The sequence below is a fragment of the Alexandromys fortis genome, unplaced genomic scaffold (genome assembly GCF_014885135.2).
Source record: "Alexandromys fortis isolate MF-2015 unplaced genomic scaffold, M_Fortis_MF-2015_v1.1 scaffold_137, whole genome shotgun sequence".
NCBI lineage: Eukaryota > Metazoa > Chordata > Mammalia > Rodentia > Cricetidae > Alexandromys > Alexandromys fortis.
Window position 1 is genome coordinate 3475365 of NW_026068009.1, and position 16621 is coordinate 3491985.

Genomic DNA, 16621 nt, shown 5'->3' on the forward strand with positions numbered 1-16621 from the left:
ACAGAGGGACAAGGCTGACTTACAGCATCCACTCTCATGGGGCAGCTAATCCTGCAGGATTATCTCGGTCCCCTTAGAGTGCCGTGAATTCAGTCACGACTCAAAGGTCTGTTAAAGGCCCTTCAGGGCTGTTACATCAAAGACCAGACCTCGTGAGTTTTGGAGAGAACAAACCACATCCGAGCCATAGCAGAAGGCACAGGGCAGTAGGTAGACTTGAAATGTGTTTGGGCAGGTGATAGTAGGCGTGTTTAAGGAAAGAGGTAGACAGGAAAAGGGGGGGGGGAATCAAGGGCGGCGTCTATATTTCTAGTTGGAACAACTGGATACACGCTGCAACCCTTTACCAGTATCATGACAACTGGAGGCAGAGCGGAATTTGAAGAAAAATGATTAGACACATGTATGTGCATGTAGCAAGATGTAAACACTACAGTAAGGTTTATCAGAGCACTTGAGACTGGGAATTTACAGGTCTGGCTTGAGTTAACACTAGAGGCAAAAGATTCTCTAGTCCTCCCCCTTCCCCGTTCCCATCTGAAACCCGGGGATAATTATACGTCTTGCTGCTTCGGTGGGATGCTGAGATATAATGAGATATATAAATGAGATAATATACACGAGAAGACTTTGAAGCCTTTGGAGGAGAAGAAGCTGTCATTAGGTCGCCAACTGCGCTTATATTTTTCATGTATCTGCTCAAAGGCCTCTCAGGTCGCCAGCATAGCAGACATTCTTTCTCCACGCTCCCTTCCCAGAAACAAGATGAGCATGCTTCTCTGGCCTCGCCGTCCCTTCCCCTCTCAATTCCCCCCACAGGACTTGCAGGCCGTGACATTTTTAAATGTGGGAAGAGAGAGTCACGGGTGTAGCTGCAACGTTACCTGTTAATGATAAAGATCCCTCCGTACGGATTACAGTGAACCTGCAATCTTCTCACCAACGTCAGTTGTCATATCAGCCTAATACACTTTTTCCTATTTGACAGAAAATAGCTCAAGAAATTAAAGCCACGTGTCAAAGACGTCCTTTGACAGAGCAACACTAGCAGATGTCTGCTTCAAAAGCCATAGCTAGAATCCACCGGAGCGTTCAAGGAACACAGCTACATCTCAGGTAATATTCCCGGAAGGCATGTACTTCTTTCTTTGATCATGTCAGTTTTGGGAAATGTTGTCTTTAGTTGGCCACACCTGGCCAACAGGTGAGTCTTCATGAATTCGAGGCCTGCCAGGGCTACATAGTGAGACTTTGTATAAACAACAACAAACAAAACAAACTTAAAAACCCAAACAGGTGGAAATAAGAAATAAACTTCCTTTAGATTTTGAGACATTATGGCTCGAATATAAGATCTCTCCATAGACTCATATGTTGAGGTCTCTATTGTTAACTCTTGCATTTTGGGAAGGTGACAGATTCCCACCAGTGTATGAATCCCTTCATGGGAGGAGGTGCCAAGAAGGAAGCAGAGCTAAGCTGTAGTCACTGGGCGTTTGTTCTTGGGGGGCTGTATCTTGGCCTGTCTCTTTTTTGGGTTCTCTCTCAGCTTCTTGTGTGTGAAAAGTGAACAACTCTCTTCCACAGTGATGTCTTGTGCCAGTGCTCGGGGACAATAATCATGGTGGAACCCTCTGAAACAGTGAGCTAAAATAGCTTCTCTCCATTTAGATGGTTTCTGTCTGGTATTTGGCCACCACTATATAAAAGTAAGTAGTGTAGCAGATTAATTATATGATGAAGCTTTCCTTTTCGCTCGGAAGAAACACCGACTTGGCCTCTGGTTTGCCTGTGGTGGGTGAGATAACAGTGAGGACAAAGCTGAGAGCCCTGGATCTGTGGAAGGACACTGGTTTCAGAGTCAGGAGAATGGAGTTGAGTCTTCCTGTGGGATGTAGGGAAGTCACCCAATCTGATCTTCAGTTTTAATAACTATGAAATGGGTGTTTTCCGACTATGATTTCCCAGTTCGCTTGGCCTTCATCTTCTCAGCTCCAAATGCAGTGCTCACTGGGCTGAACAGTCACTTTCAGGGTGCTGTGTTTGTAGGTGATTGTATTGCCCCCTTGTTCTATTCATCCATTCCCCCTCCCCTTGTCTTTCTCAGCTCACTCCGCACACATATGTCTTCCCTTCTAGCCGAAAAGGAAGTGGGCAATTATTTTTGGCATTCATACGGTATAATTCTCGGTGTATTAATCTTTCTAGAACAAAGTTGAGGCAGGCTGACATAAAGGGCTGCTGGGAGAATTGAATTAATATGTATAAGTGTTTAGCACAGCGCCTGGCTTAAAGTGAGTGATAATTGTTACTTGTTATAATTTTTTTTCTTAACTTAAATGATCCTCATTTATCTCAAATGGTTTAGCTGTGGCTCTAGCTGGAGACTAACTGATAACCTGAGATTCCTCTTCAAGCTGTCTGCTTGGTTGGTGGCCTGGCAGGAATTTCTTGCATAATCTCTTGCAGCCCTTTCTGGCTCACTCATTTTTTTTCCTGCCTAGTTTCTGCTCACTTTTGAGGAAAGCTATTAGAAGTAACTTTTGGTAAACTGACAGTCGGTGTAAACTAAGTCAGGCACCCTCTGACAACATTTTAACTTATCTCTGAAATAAGTTTGACAAACAGGCACACACACACACACACACACACACCCTTGGACACCACGGTTTTTCAAGCCCACACTTCAGAGTATACAGGTGTGCGCTTGGGGCAACAAAAACAGATTACAGTGATGGTGATGACTCCCTCCAAGGCGCAGATGAAAGAGGTGCCTCCCAGCCAGCTTCAAGGCACCGGCCCACCTGGGTCAGACTTTGTATTCACCCCATTTTAGGCAGGTAGGAAGAGCCTACCCAAGACCGGCTTTTATGGCACACCAGTTTTTCTAGTTTTTTTTTTTTTTTTTTTTCTTTCTCGTTTGGAATTTTGGGATCAGCAATTCTTCAAACTTGCTTGGATTTGTGTCCAGGGCTGCTACTGATGTGGGGCTCAATGCTGGGTGGAGGAGGAGGCCCCGGGGATCCACAGGGTGGTCAGCAGCTTGGACCCCAGAACTAAGGGGGTTCCACTTCTCTCTGCGTGCATCTCCACAGGGAGTGTGCACGCCGAGTAAAGCGTTCCCACCAGGGCCGCTCCCTCCCTGACCCTGGCCATTGCCAAGACTCGGTCTCCAGGCACCGGACAGGCGGAGCCCGAGGCCGGCAGGGCGCCCTTGTCCCAGCCTCTTCCTGGTCCCCTCGGCGCCACTCCCACCGCCCTCCTCCGAGATAGTTCCAATCGCTCCAGGCGCGCGTCCTCGGGGTGAAGGCGCGGTTCCCCGAGCTCCGCTCCCGCGGCTGCTGTCCCCGAGGCCGCCGCCCGCTGCGGGGGTCCCACGCGGGTCCCCGAGCGGCGGGTGGCGCTGTGGCGCAGCCCTCCAGCCCCGGGCGCCCGCTGCGCGCGGCCTCCGCCTCCTTGGCCGCGTCGTGTTCCCCCGCCCTCCTCGCTGGGCGGGTGGGAGGCGGCGGCGGCGGTGGCGTGCTGTGTGAGCGCGCGCGAGGGGGGCGGCAGCAAGGAGGCTCCCGGTGCCACCGCGGCGGCCGAGCCACAGGGGCGGCGGGCACGGCGGGGTCGCATCTGCCGGCGCTGCGGGGCCGCGAACAAAGACCAGCCGCCGAGGCGCGAGGTAGGGCGCGCGGCGAGTCGGGGACGCAGGGCGCGGGGTGGTGGCCGGTGGTCTCCGCATCCCGGTCCTGCGCGCGGGCCGGTCCCCCGCGCTTCCACTCTTGGCTCCCCGGGACCTGCCGGGAACGAGCCCTGCGGCCTCACTCTCCTCCTCCGAAGCTGCCCGGCCTCTGGGCCGCGCTCTCCCCGGACGCAGCCCTGTGCCTCCTGCCTCCGGGATGGCAGTCTCTAGGGACTGTCGCTGAGCTCATCCCCGCGGGGTCACTGCTCTGCTTCCCGCCGCACTCCCAGTCCGTGGCGCTGACTTTCGCCAACTTAGGCTGCATCTTTATTTTTCTTTAAGTCCTTGAAAACTTCCAGCGATCCGTGTTGGGCAATTTTTGTCCTGGATTTGACCTAAAGGGAGGCTTAGAGGAGACATTTGGGCGAGATTCCCCTATTCCTGTAGGGACCCGGCCGCAGGCTCATGTCCAGCCCGGGACCGTCCTCCCTGTCCCCGGTTGGCGACACCTGGCTCCGGGATGTGTCTGAGGCGAGCACCACGCCTTGCTGGTGGTCGGGGACTACCTGTGCCCCACCGCGGGAAGAGGGGCGCACCCTGGCTCTCCCTAGAACCGACTAGCCAGGAACAGCTGTTAATGCAGCCTCCAAATCCTCTCACCTCCTCTAGGCTTCCACATTTAAACATTGATTGAGGTGGTGGTTGTGGTGACAGAGACGAACCTTCAGATATTTTCTCCAACCCCCACTCCTGAATGGCCCGTTTTTCAGATTCTACCCAGAGTTTTCAGGCCAGCATTCCATCGGCGAATTCTTGGTGATCATTTTGCAAGATTTTCTGAATGGGATTAGGACAAGCCGTTCAGAAATCTGTTTCAGAGTTTGTCAGCCCTGCCGGGAAGGGTGGATATGTTTTAGCTATTTTCAAGCAATCCTTGGTTATATCTTTTAGAATTACCCACCATCAGCTCTTTTTTTTCGGGGGGGGGGTGTTGGATAAGATGAAGATGTTCTGTTTCTCAGACAGGAAAGAAACATATGTATTTAATATTGGGGTCATTTTCCACAAGGATCACCCAAAGGCATGGCTTCTTAAACCATAACGTGGCTTAAAAATTGGGGATGTCGTCGATTTAAAAGTATTATTTTAGAGGAAACTTCGTAGTCGATTTTGCTTAGCTTCTCCACCGAGTTGAAGACTTCATCAGGCAGCTGATATCAAACCTTTATTGCTTTCTCATAAGTCCTGCTTATTGCTTGCTAGTTATTTCTGCCCAGTAAAGTTCTAGATATCTTAAGGGATTAATTCACAATCGTTTAAGAAGCCTGTTTTGTTTTTAATTGTTGACTTTGGAGTTCAGAAACCACATTCCAAAGCCAAGCTACACTATGCAGAGGAAGCACTTTTGTGTACTTTCTGGTTCTTGCTCCACTGTGAACTTTTCCCCCAGATAACAACACTCATTTTTCTCTTTCCTCCCTCTCTCCTCATAACTCCAGAGCAAAGTCTGAAATGGATGTTACATGAATCACTTTAAGGGCCGCGCACGACTATGAACGTTTCGAAGCATTTTTCTCAGTGAAGGAGATCACAATGGATGAGTCTGCCTTGTTGGACCTTCTGGAGTGCCCCGTGTGTCTAGAACGCCTGGATGCTTCTGCAAAAGTCTTACCTTGCCAGCACACGTTTTGCAAACGATGTTTGCTGGGGATTGTGGGTTCCCGGAATGAACTCAGATGTCCTGAGTGCAGGACTCTTGTTGGCTCTGGCGTCGAGGAGCTCCCCAGTAATATCTTACTGGTCAGACTTCTGGATGGCATCAAGCAGAGGCCTTGGAAACCTGGCCCTGGTGGGGGCAGCGGGACCAACTGCACCAACGCATTAAGGGCTCAGGGCAGCACTGTGGCTAATTGTGGCGCAAAAGACCTGCCGAGCTCCCAGTGTGGGCAGCAGCCTCGGGTGCAAGCCTGGAGCCCCCCAGTGAGGGTGAGTAGCTAGCTTGTCGTGGCATTTGGGTGAATCCAGGTGTTGATGACCACAGCTGTTCTTTATTCTTAGCTCATTGCTCAAGAGGCCACACCTACCTGGGCAGATAGGAGACTAAACCCCAGGATCTCATTTTCTCTTGAAATGAGACTGGATATGGCAAAAATAAATCTTGTTTTTAAAATCTTCTCTGATAGTCTCTATTGTCTGGTAGGATGCGTATTTAGGAAGCAGGTACCAAATGCAATGTGAACGGCAGCCTTTTAATTTTGTTTAGGAAAATTGGGTATGGTCTCACCCTTTTGATGGCATCGGGAGAATCCTCTGTGTGTGTGATGTGTATACATGTGTATGTTTATCCAGTAAATATGCATACGAGCAAACCACAGGTAAGAACGCAAGCCTTGATTTTTTGTGCTGCTGAGAGCCATTCTGTTGGTTTTATGAATGCACAGCACAGAATATACTGGTTGGAGGAATTTTTAACAAATCATGGCCACAGGTAGCAGCTCCGTTGCTGTAGCAACAGAACGTCACGTAGGACTACACTCTTCCATCTAGCTGCGTGCTGGGCTTTGTAGGGAGTCAAATGAAATACTTCCAGCAAAATGATTTTTTTTTCCCTTGGTGTTGGGTGGAAACAGTTTTAGGTGAAGTTAAATATCCATACCTTTACTGCAACTTCATTTTGTAAATGAAGATTCTAAACGAGTAGGAATTAGTTTCACTTCATGGTTCCCCGGTGAGATGGGCTTCTGTTGTTTCTCCTAAGAGGAGGCCTCGTCTTTGACATCGGCTAATGAGACCCACTCCATTTTGGTTGGAAGGAGCAATTTTGATAATTGACCCTATTTTTGGCAGCCGAATAGATTTTATAATCTATTAAAATTTTATTGTTTTCGATTTCAGATATTGTTATTTGTCTGAGTGTTTTGCCTGCACAGGCGTGTGTAGCACATATGTGCCTGATGCCCATTGAGCACATAAGAGGGCATCAGGCCCCCTGGCACGGCAGTTACAGACTGCCATGTGGGTGCGGGGAATTGAACTCGGGTCCTCTGCAAGAGCAGCCAGTGCTCTTAACCACTGAGCCATCTCTCCAGCCCCCAGCCTGTTTAAAGTACAGCTAAGCTGGTTGAGATTTTTCTCACCTACAGATCTATAGTCAGCACTGATGACTTTTCGTTTAATGAAGAGCTATGCACCGGGATGGCGCTGCGTGGTATAAACTCACACCTGAGGCTGTCAGACACCGCATCCTTGCAAGTGATATAAATGATGAAGAATATTTCCATCACCAGATGAAAATTATAGAGTGTCTTAATCCTTGAGCTCTTTATATATTACTGGAAAGCAGTTTTATCATTAGGTGCCCAGATTTCTTTTGATTCATATTCATGATTTATAATTAATATGTTTTTTTTTAATTGACCTAGGATGGCTTTCTTCCTTCCTTTCCTCTTCTTTCTATAACTTAGGCTAGCCTGGGATTCACTGTATACCCCAGGCTGGCCTCAGCGTCATGCTCGTGCCTCAGCCTACCAAGTCTGGGGTTACAGGCATGAGCCATCCAGCCTTTGGGAAGGCTTTCTTATTTGGAGCCCTATGTATGAAACTATTAGATCTCTCGTATGGTACCGTTTCCTGGCACTTTGATTACTACATACGTGCTCGTGAATATTTTAATCCCATAACTAGTGGTCAAGTTGATCATTTCCAAGACATGGAACCTGGTCTGCTTACTGAAGGGGCAGATTTGCATCTTCGGAGGGCTTTTGTTTCCTGTTAATTAGACCTGGAGTGCCTTCTGGCTATGAACAGGAGTGTCCCAGTTGTTGCCTTACCTGTTGTGAGGAATGCAATGAATGTCTGATTGCTGATAAGGAGGAACTTAAGGAGAGGCCTCAGCAGCCCATGGCTCCAATGTTCTTTCCGATATAGACATAAATTAGGAAATACTGCAAGCGGAGGTCCTGTGTCTGACTGGCTGCGCTTTCAAAACCGGCTTTCACTTTTCTTGGATATTTGGAGGTTTTGATCGTGTTGATAATACTTTTCTGGTTTATATGATTCTCAGTTTGCTTCCTGTTTTTCTTTGGCATCTGACAAACAGTTCGCAAAGAAGAGCATGTATGAACTTGAACTTGAGCCTTATGAGTTCGTATAAAGTTCTTGAGGACTTTGTAGAGAGTGGGGGTGGGGGAAAACTGACAAGTGAAAGTCTTCAGTCTTAGAAACAATGATTTCCGGGTTACTTCTGCATTTACTAGTGCCCTTTGCTTTCAAGTATTTAAAGCACCTGCGGCTTCATATGTATAGAATAAGCACCCGGAAGGTAAATAGATCCCCAGAACATACCACGTTATAGAGTCACAAACTGGTCACTTCACCGCATGGAGACATACTGTGCCCCTTTGGATACTTCCCCAAGGTGAACAACAATAATACATCACAAACGTTCATCCTCTGTGCTTAGATGTTCTGACAGAGCCAAGGGGTGAACTGAGCCCGTTTTCAAGGGCTGTGCGGAGCTGGAAGTGAGAACACGTGCCAGGTCGTTCCTGGGGAGGTTGTGGCCATGTGGCTTCCTTATGTTGCTAGCCGATAGATTCAGTGTTATCAGCAGACTCAAATATTTCCAATGTGTGACCCACATCTTATTCCCAGAATTTTAGTGTTTCCTGCTTACTAGAAGAGGGATGGAGTCCCTGTTGGATCGGAGTCACCATGAGCCTTGCCAGCTCTTTAGTTTAAGCAAAGAATTCCTAGTGGGTTTTGGCCAGAGACAAGCAGGAGAATGAACCACAGGAGGAGACTAGATATTGTTTCAGTGGATGGAAGGTGTACCAGTGGGCAATTACTGTTGTCTGCTCATATATCTTTAAAGTATACATATATATATATATTTTCCCTAATGATTATGTATATATCCACACACAAACACAGACATAGGGATGATGTAGAAAATTAAATATGTTTAAGTAATTTCTACAGAATTGTAACCTACTAGGATAAACTTCTGCTTTCTGAAGTCATTTGGGTTTGGTTATTGTTGTCATTATTTTTTTATTTTTTTTTTTATTTATTTTTAAGGCGATCTTGCTATTGTAGCTCAAGCTAGCCGTGAACTTAAGCCCCAGCCTTCTAGAGTGCCAGGAAGATGATGATGGGGAAGCCCGTTACGGATTCTGCTCATGAATTTCAGAGTGTGTGGTCAGTCTCGGGGGAGAGATTAACAGCATTGCGGCCATGCAGGGGTGTAATAAACATGGCAAGGTCTATGCCCAGAGCTCAGGAGCTTGCACGAGGGGATCGGAGAGGCCTGAGCTCAGGGTGAAGGGAAGGATGCTCATATGTGAGGCCCTCAAAGCTTCCTCAGGGGAGAGGCGTTTGCTCTGAGATCTTAATGATGATAGTGTGATTGGATGGTTGGGCAGAGGAAGAGGCAGAAGGGAGGAGCATTCTGAAAACATTAGCTTATAGAGCAAGAGGGGGCTTGTCTCCCAGGAGAACTGACGGAAGGGGAATGTGAACTGAGCCACAGGGACTGTGACCTAGACGAGGCTTCAAACGTGAGAGCCAGAGCTTATAGGGACCATGGCTGGATCCGGCCTGGTGGATAGATGGTTCCAAGAGTAGGGCTCTGAGTTGGGACTGAAGAGACGGATCATTGGGGCAGCAGCGATGGGTCAGGCTTTAGAACAGGTAGAGGGTTAAAGGTGAAATCCAGAAGTGAGACTGAACAGAGAGGGACATCTAGATGTGGCGCACAGACTTCCTTCCTGCTGGAGATGGCAGGTGTGCTTTCATTCCTTATGGCTGCAGTTCTGTTCCTCTGTCTCCCTGTTGTCTGTACTGGCTGGGGCCTGTGTCGTGCAAAGTTCCTCTTGTGGAAGTGCTCCCTTCAAGTACCTCAGAATGTGGCTCTGTGGGGAAGTACTACTCCAGGTACCTCAGAATGTGGCTCTGTGGGGAAGTACTACTCCAGGTACCTCAGAATGTGGCTCTGTGGGGAAGTACTACTCCAGGTACCTCAGAATGTGGCTCTGTGGGGAAGTACTAGCTCCAAGTACCTCAGAATGTGTTTTTGTGTGAGGATAGGACCCTTAAAGTGGTGGTGAAGGTGGGTAAAATGAGGCCACAGGAGTGACTGGTGTCCTTAGCGGAAGAGATCGTAGCCTGTAGAGACACAGAGGAAAGGCCATGGGAAAGCACCCAGAGAAGGCGGCAGACCACGCGCTAAGTGGAGAAGCACGAGAAGACACCGTCTTCCCAAACCTTCTGTTGAAGCCGTCTAGTCTGTGGTATTTCATGGCAGAGACCAAGCACCCACTTCTAAAGTCAGCCCCTTGAGTGACCAACTTGTTGCTCTCCTGCCAATCCAATCAGTCCTGGTTGCCCACAGAGACGTGCCATGATCCATCCAGCCCACTTACATCCTTATTTCTGCCATGGAACCTGTGAGAAGTTACTTAGGCCCCCTCTACCCCTTCAGTTGGCCTGATTGCCTGGTATAGTTTCATAAGTTTGGCAGGGATTTCAGGAGAAGCTTGACACTCACGTGACAATGTGCCAAGCAGAAAGTTTTGTAGGAGAAGGAACACACTGGGCAGGGAGCAGGACTCCTTTCCCATCTCCCTACTCTGCCTCGCTCTGTGACTTAAGTTTGGGGAGGCTGGACACACTGTTGCTATGGCGTTCCATAACAAAGTCAGCAGGAAGGGAATTGAAAGAAGGGTCTTGGAGTAAAAGCTCCAGGTACAGAGGGGAGGTTGAGGTTGCCCCTAGACTGTATTTGGCGTCCCAGGAGCCAGCAGGTGTCTGTGGAAAGCTTTCTAACTCAGTTCCGTGCCGCAATCTCTACTATGTTAGGACAAAGATGACATCCGCGCATGGACTTGTTGAAAACACTTGCGTGGGGTGGCGATGGGAGGGGGAATGGTGAAATTCACAGGAAGCAGCCGGCTGTGGAATAAGAGGGAGAGTGTCTGTGTCTGAGGTTTGTGTTCAGTGGTCACTGACTAAATCCACCTGGTGGACCAAGTGTGGTCTAGACATGCAAGGCCCGTGTGTGAAAGGGTCATTACAGATGCTGTCACAGGGACTGACGTCCCTCTCATTGGTGGAAGCAAGAATCTGTCGTAATTCTTACTTGATCTAAGAATAATATTTAATGGACTTATTTGAGTGAGGATGTTTCGGGAATTGCCCAACTGAAGTAGAAAAAGTAAGATTTTTTTTTCCTCTCTTGAACATTTGTATTTTATTTACCCTGGACACTTACTTGTGACTTCTCTAGGTTTCATCCTAGAACTCAGTGGTGAGGCTCTGGGGTGTGCCCTTCTCTTTTGTGTTGATGTAGGTTGAACCCAGGGCCTCACACCTGCTACACATGTTCCCTACCCCTGAGCTTTTCCTCACACATCTGTGTAGCCCTGGGCTCTGGGGTCTTCAGTGTGGCAGAAGGCAGAAGTAGGGAGTAGGGTCTTTGGCGCTCACCTATTGGGAAATTTAAAAAGTGAAATGCTTTTAAGCCACACTCATCTTGCGTTAACGGCATCTCTCTTGGGGGCAGAGTCTATCATTTCAAAAATGAAACCGTAAATTTCAGAATAAATAAATTTATTTATTGTATTTAAATAAATTAAAAAAAACAATTTGGTTTAAAAATTTCATTGTTAGAAAAGTATATGGTGTTAAATGTTTGTATCTCTGTTTTATATATATATATATAATGTATATATTATATAAAACATTCTAGATCATCTTGTAGACCTTTGTATGTTTTATGTTTTTCACATAAATACTTGTTGAGTTGCTGGATCCTTTACTCTGTGGAGTCCTTTCATGTTGGAGCACAGATCAACTTCATTAAATGGTTTGTGCATAGCAGACAGGCAGAGACGGGCACATAGTAGAAGTGTGTCACTTGTGAGTCACCGTGCTCCATTCTTCTTCAAACGATGAGAGTGGTTTTCTTTGTCTTCAAAATTGAAAGTCAAATGGGCTCCCAGCAAGACCTTTAGTGCAGGAAATGGTGTGTCGAGGATAATTGAAGCACCCAGTCTTTGTATTCCTACTCCAAGGGGTGCGAACTGTAAAGAGGTTCGTGTACTCCACCTCACGCCTCCTGGAACAAGGAATCAATAGAAACGGGAGCGTTTTTTCCACACGCCACTCTGCAGGTTGAGGTTGTCTCCTGAATGGTGTTTCTTGGCAAGCTTCCTCCGTGTTCCCACAGCCACCTGTAGGAAGGCATTTTCTATCAATACTCTCATACATAGATGTCGGAAGGACAGCTAGAGTACTTCTAACGTGCCTGGATTCTCCTTGCTGCAGTGGTGGAGCTGAGATTGGACCCTGGTCTGTGTAACTCCAAAGGCTTCCTTTCCATCCGTCCCACGTGGGACTTCTTCTTGTTCTCATTGGGGAACACGTTGCCCAGCCATAGCTAGGCTAGGAGCAAGTTTTTTTTTTTTTTTTTTTTTTATTCTGTGAGTGTTTTATTGTGGAAAAAGAGATGTGTACATGTGTTGGGAAAGGGGCAGAGTACGAAGACAACTCAGTCATAATGAAACTGGACAAGGAAGCAGTGTCCTTTGAAGGTTACAAATCCGCAGTCTCTGGTTCCAGCACTGCAACCACCTGGGCTTCATTTCTTCAGGACACACATCCAGCACCTTGGCAGACTTAGAGACCTTCTCCAGGCGAGGGAGAGGAGGACATGGTGGTGAGGGCACACGCCATGAGTTGAGTTGAGTTAAGCTCATTAAAAAAAATACTACCTTAAGTTTCTTCTTTGACATTTCTGTCCATGTGTCTTCTACATTCTGATTGCTTCTTTTTCATCCTTATCAACCCGACTGCACAAACCCCTATTGCACGTCCACGTCTCCGCTTTTCTTTGTGGCCACTGCGTCTTCCCAGGGCTCTTTGTTAGGAGCCTGGTGGGCGCACTGTGGGCACACCAGCGAGAAACAGCAACCGTGTCTCCCCCAGAACCCACCAGGAGAGGGTCATCTTTGGTTTTCAGAATCCTTTCTAGCCCGACACAGGACACATTCAAACGGGGCTTGCTGTGTGAGGAAGACCCAGGGGAAATGAAGGCCGGCTGCTCTCCAGAGAGCCTCAGTGGCGCATTCAACAGTTTCTATGTGCATGCTAATTTTTGTTAATTTTAGTGTTGTTTCCCCCACAGAGGGTAAACAAGGATAATACTTGCTCATCCTGTCTATGGGTAAGTACAAGGAATCTAGGCACAAGAGTTTTGAAGATTGTAGAGACTAAGTAAATGACTGTTGTTATACAATTAAGTATTAATTTCCTATTAATACTTAATAGTGATGAGAGCCTGAGTACAGAAATAGGATAATCATAAAGGGGTGGCAGTGTTTGGATGCAGACCTACCCCAGTGGGCATCTGAGTTAGGTATTTGCTGTCACGCATGTGGGCAACAGCCTGACGGACGTCCGTTCTCTGCCAGCCTCTGAGGTTGCTTTAGGTCCCCTGCTTACAGCCATGTGCTTAACCATGAGCCAATGCTTTGTAAGAAATGTTTGCTGTGCTCTTTGTCATAGAAACATAGAGATGGAGGTCAGTCATGCAGCGCTTTTGAGGCAGTCAAAAAAGATGGTGGATTGTGTGTATGTGCGTGCATGTGCGCGTGTCCACTGCAGGTGCCTGTGTATGGAAGCCAGAGGACAACCCCCGATGATATCCCTCAGACACCATCCTGTTTGTTTGTTTGAGACCAGGTCTCACTCTGGCTCGGAGCTCCCCGAGGAGGTTAGGCTGGCTGGCTAGTGAGCCGCAGTGATGGCCCGTCTTCCTCTCCCCAGTGCTAGATCACATCCATGCACCACCGTGCTCAGCTTCTTTATTTTTGAAACAGGGTTTCTCTATGTAGTATTGGCCATCCTGGAACTCACTCTGTTGACCAGGCTGGCCTTGAACTCACAGAGATCCTCCTGCCTCAGCCTCCCAGAGTGCTGGGATTAAATGTGTGTGCCACCGTGCCGTCTTCCTGCACACCAGAAGAAGAAATCTGATCCCATTACAGATGGTTGTGAGTCACCATGTGGTTGCTGGGACTTGAACTCAGAACCTGTGGAAGATCAAGTGCTCTTAACCACCGAGCCCCCTCACCAGCCCCAAGCTTAACTTTTTAAACATAGGTTGTGAAGATTGAGTTCAGGTCCTCACACTTGCGAGTCAGGCATTTTGCTTACACACTATCACCCCAGCCCTGGTAAAGATGTTTTACGGTAAACTTTTCTCTCAGTAGAGAACACTAAATATGATAAAAAAAATGAATATGTAAACCAGGAAGTCGTTTGTTATCGTTATGACATATTACTTGCTATTTATAAGAGTATTTTTAAAAATAGGACTGGCGGTGTCGTAGCCCTCTTGACATTTGCTTCATGAGTAATGTGGGCACTGGAGTCTGTTGCGGGAGCTCCTGCTCCTTGTGTGGTATCTCAACGGCTATTGGCTGAAGGAGCGGAAGGAGCCCCCGCAGCAGGAGTCTTCTGACGGCTTCAGTGTTATTAGATGGGAGGAGAAACTTCAGCCACATTATAGTCCACTGGATATGTACGTGACTGTACGTCACGTCACCCCGCCTCCTTTAGATGACCGAGGAGGGAGAGGGGAGCAAAGATTGACTGGGAAGCACAAGAACGGGAAGGAAGGAAGGGACTCTGTGTAGCACTGCTCCGGCCAGAGGTCCTCTCTGCTCTTGGGAACGTCCCCACTCTGTCCAGTCATCGGCTCCAGCCCCCTCTCTTGGCTTCCACCTCCCCAGGGGTGGAAACACCACAGTGTTTACTGGTCTGTCTCCCATCCTCCTGCGCTGCCCTGCCCTGCAACTTTGGTTTGCTCTGCCCGTGTCTGGAAGGGTGGGGGTGTGGAAGCCGGGGAACTAGTGGAAGACAGTGGAGGGGAAGGGAAGGAGGGGGACTCTTGCCTTCTTTGACCCTTAGTTAGTTAGTGGTCACAGAAGGAGAGGTCAAATCAGAGGCAGAAAGGCACCGTTCCCTCCCCCATATTTTTCTCCTTGGTGAAGCTTCCCAGTGTCCCTCACTCCTGGTTGCAGGTGTCCCTTCTGTAACTTTCTCCTCTCCTAGGAAGAACTGCTCCCCTCCTCCCTCCCCGGGTACAGCCGACTACTCCATTTGGTCCCCCATCTTCTCTCCAGTCCTTTGATAAGGTTTAAGCTAATCTATAAGAGCATATGGAAAACCTTTTTTATTTAAGGACAAAGGGCAGAGCACATTGTAATTCACTGTAGCAGGATTTCCGATAAGGATCCATAACTGTCTAGCAACCCAGTGTGCGTCACACTGCGAGACCTACCTAAGACAGATGGTACACAGAGCGCAGGTAGAGGGGCTCAGGCAGCCAGCAAGCCTCACGCAGCACCCGGCAGAGGCAGGTGTACTTATTGTAGAAATAGGAGCATTTCGGTTAAGGGGGCGGGGGTGGGTGAAGAACTCTGCCGGCAAGTCTCACTTAGAAAGCAGCAGAGTAGAGTAGGGGTATAAGCGGGGTAAAAAACGCTGCGCTCAGAAACAGCAATGTCAGAAAGTCTCCCTCTGCGCCCAGGGCCCCCTTCTTTGTGGGTCCCCAGTCCTTTCCAGGATGTGTGCCTGCCAATGCCTAGTCAAGAGGGTGGTAACAGTTGCTCTGTGAATGATGACATACGGGTGGCTGTAAACACAGCCATTTTAAAGCCAGGCGTGTGAGTGGGCTCTTAGGGTATCAGGGAAGGCAGCGGCGGTGCCAGTTCAGATGTTTGACGGTAGCAGCTAAGGAGATGATTTGCATGGCGAAAACACGGAGAAAGTGAGCAATCTGGGTAGGTGCAAATGAGTTTTTAAGTCACATCCGATGTCGGGCAGAAAAGCGAGGGCTGTTGAATTTGACTATGTCCCGATTAGCCTAAGGAAATAAATGAGATTTATGTGTTTTTAAATTTTTGCTTATGCACTTGTTGTGTGCCTGTGTATGTATACCGCAGGGACATGGTTGCCCTCGGAGGCCGGAAGAAGGTGTTGGAGTCCCAGGCAGCCGTTAGCCATTTGACATGGGTGCTAGGACTTGAACTTGGGTCCTCTGGAAGAACAGCAATGTCTTAACTGCTGAGACATCTCCCCGGCCTCCTTTGGCCTCTAAAGGTTTTTTCTTTGTTTGTTTTTGTTTTTTTTTTTTAAATTGATTTTTATTGATCTTGTCTTTTTCTACTTCCTATGTAGATTAGCTCTGTGTATTCTCTCTTAGGGTCCTCACTGTTGTCTAAGTTCTCTGGGGTTGTTAATTGTGGGCTGGTTTTATTTGATTTATGTTTAAAAAACACCTATGAGTGAGTACATGTGATAGTTGTCATCACATGACAATGTCTGAGTCTGGGTTACCTCACTCAAAACGATGTTTTCTAGCTCCATCCATTTTCCTGCAAAATTCAAGATGTCATTTTTTTCTGCTGTGTAGTACTCCATTGTGTAAATGTACTGCATTTTAATCATTCATAATTTATCCTCCAAGAAAGAGGGAGCAGAAAAGTTTCATTATATGAAATGTAATGTGCCATCCCTGACCAGTGAGCATGCTGGGGAAAGGAGCTTGCTGTGGAGTATGTCAGGTCTTGTCCCGCTCCCCACTTTCGAGCCAGAGTCTTCCTATGTACCCCAGGCTGGCCTTGAACTCGCAGACTCAGAGTGCTAGGATTACAGGAGTGAGCTGCCATACTCCGTTCCATATCTAGTTTAATTTAGGTGATGGATTAGTCACTTGCCTTGTTGCCGTGACCGAATATCTGACAAAGGTGGTGGCGTACATCTTTAATCCTGCATTCAGGAGGCAAAGGCAGGCGGATCTTCTGATGTTCTGAGTTTGAGACCAGCATGCTCTGCAGAGTGAGTTCCAGGACAGCCAGGACTACACAAAGAAACCTTGTCATATATATA

The 16621-nt window shown here is 47.9% G+C and overlaps 1 protein-coding gene across 3 annotated transcripts in view; it reads left to right on the plus strand.

Annotated features, from left to right (window-relative positions):
* Positions 1-969: 969 nt before the first annotated feature.
* The window catches only part of Sh3rf1 (SH3 domain containing ring finger 1), a 158075-nt gene continuing 142423 nt past the window's right edge, over positions 970-16621 (plus strand). For 2 of the 3 annotated variants that reach the window (XM_050161830.1, XM_050161832.1), the window contains exons 1-2: positions 3295-3667; positions 5167-5653. In XM_050161830.1, the coding sequence (XP_050017787.1) occupies positions 5261-5653 (393 nt within the window). In that variant the 5' untranslated portion in view covers positions 3295-3667; positions 5167-5260. Of the gene's footprint in view, positions 1117-3294; positions 3668-5166; positions 5654-16621 lie in introns of those variants that run through there. The other variant, XM_050161831.1, reaches the window with a different exon arrangement.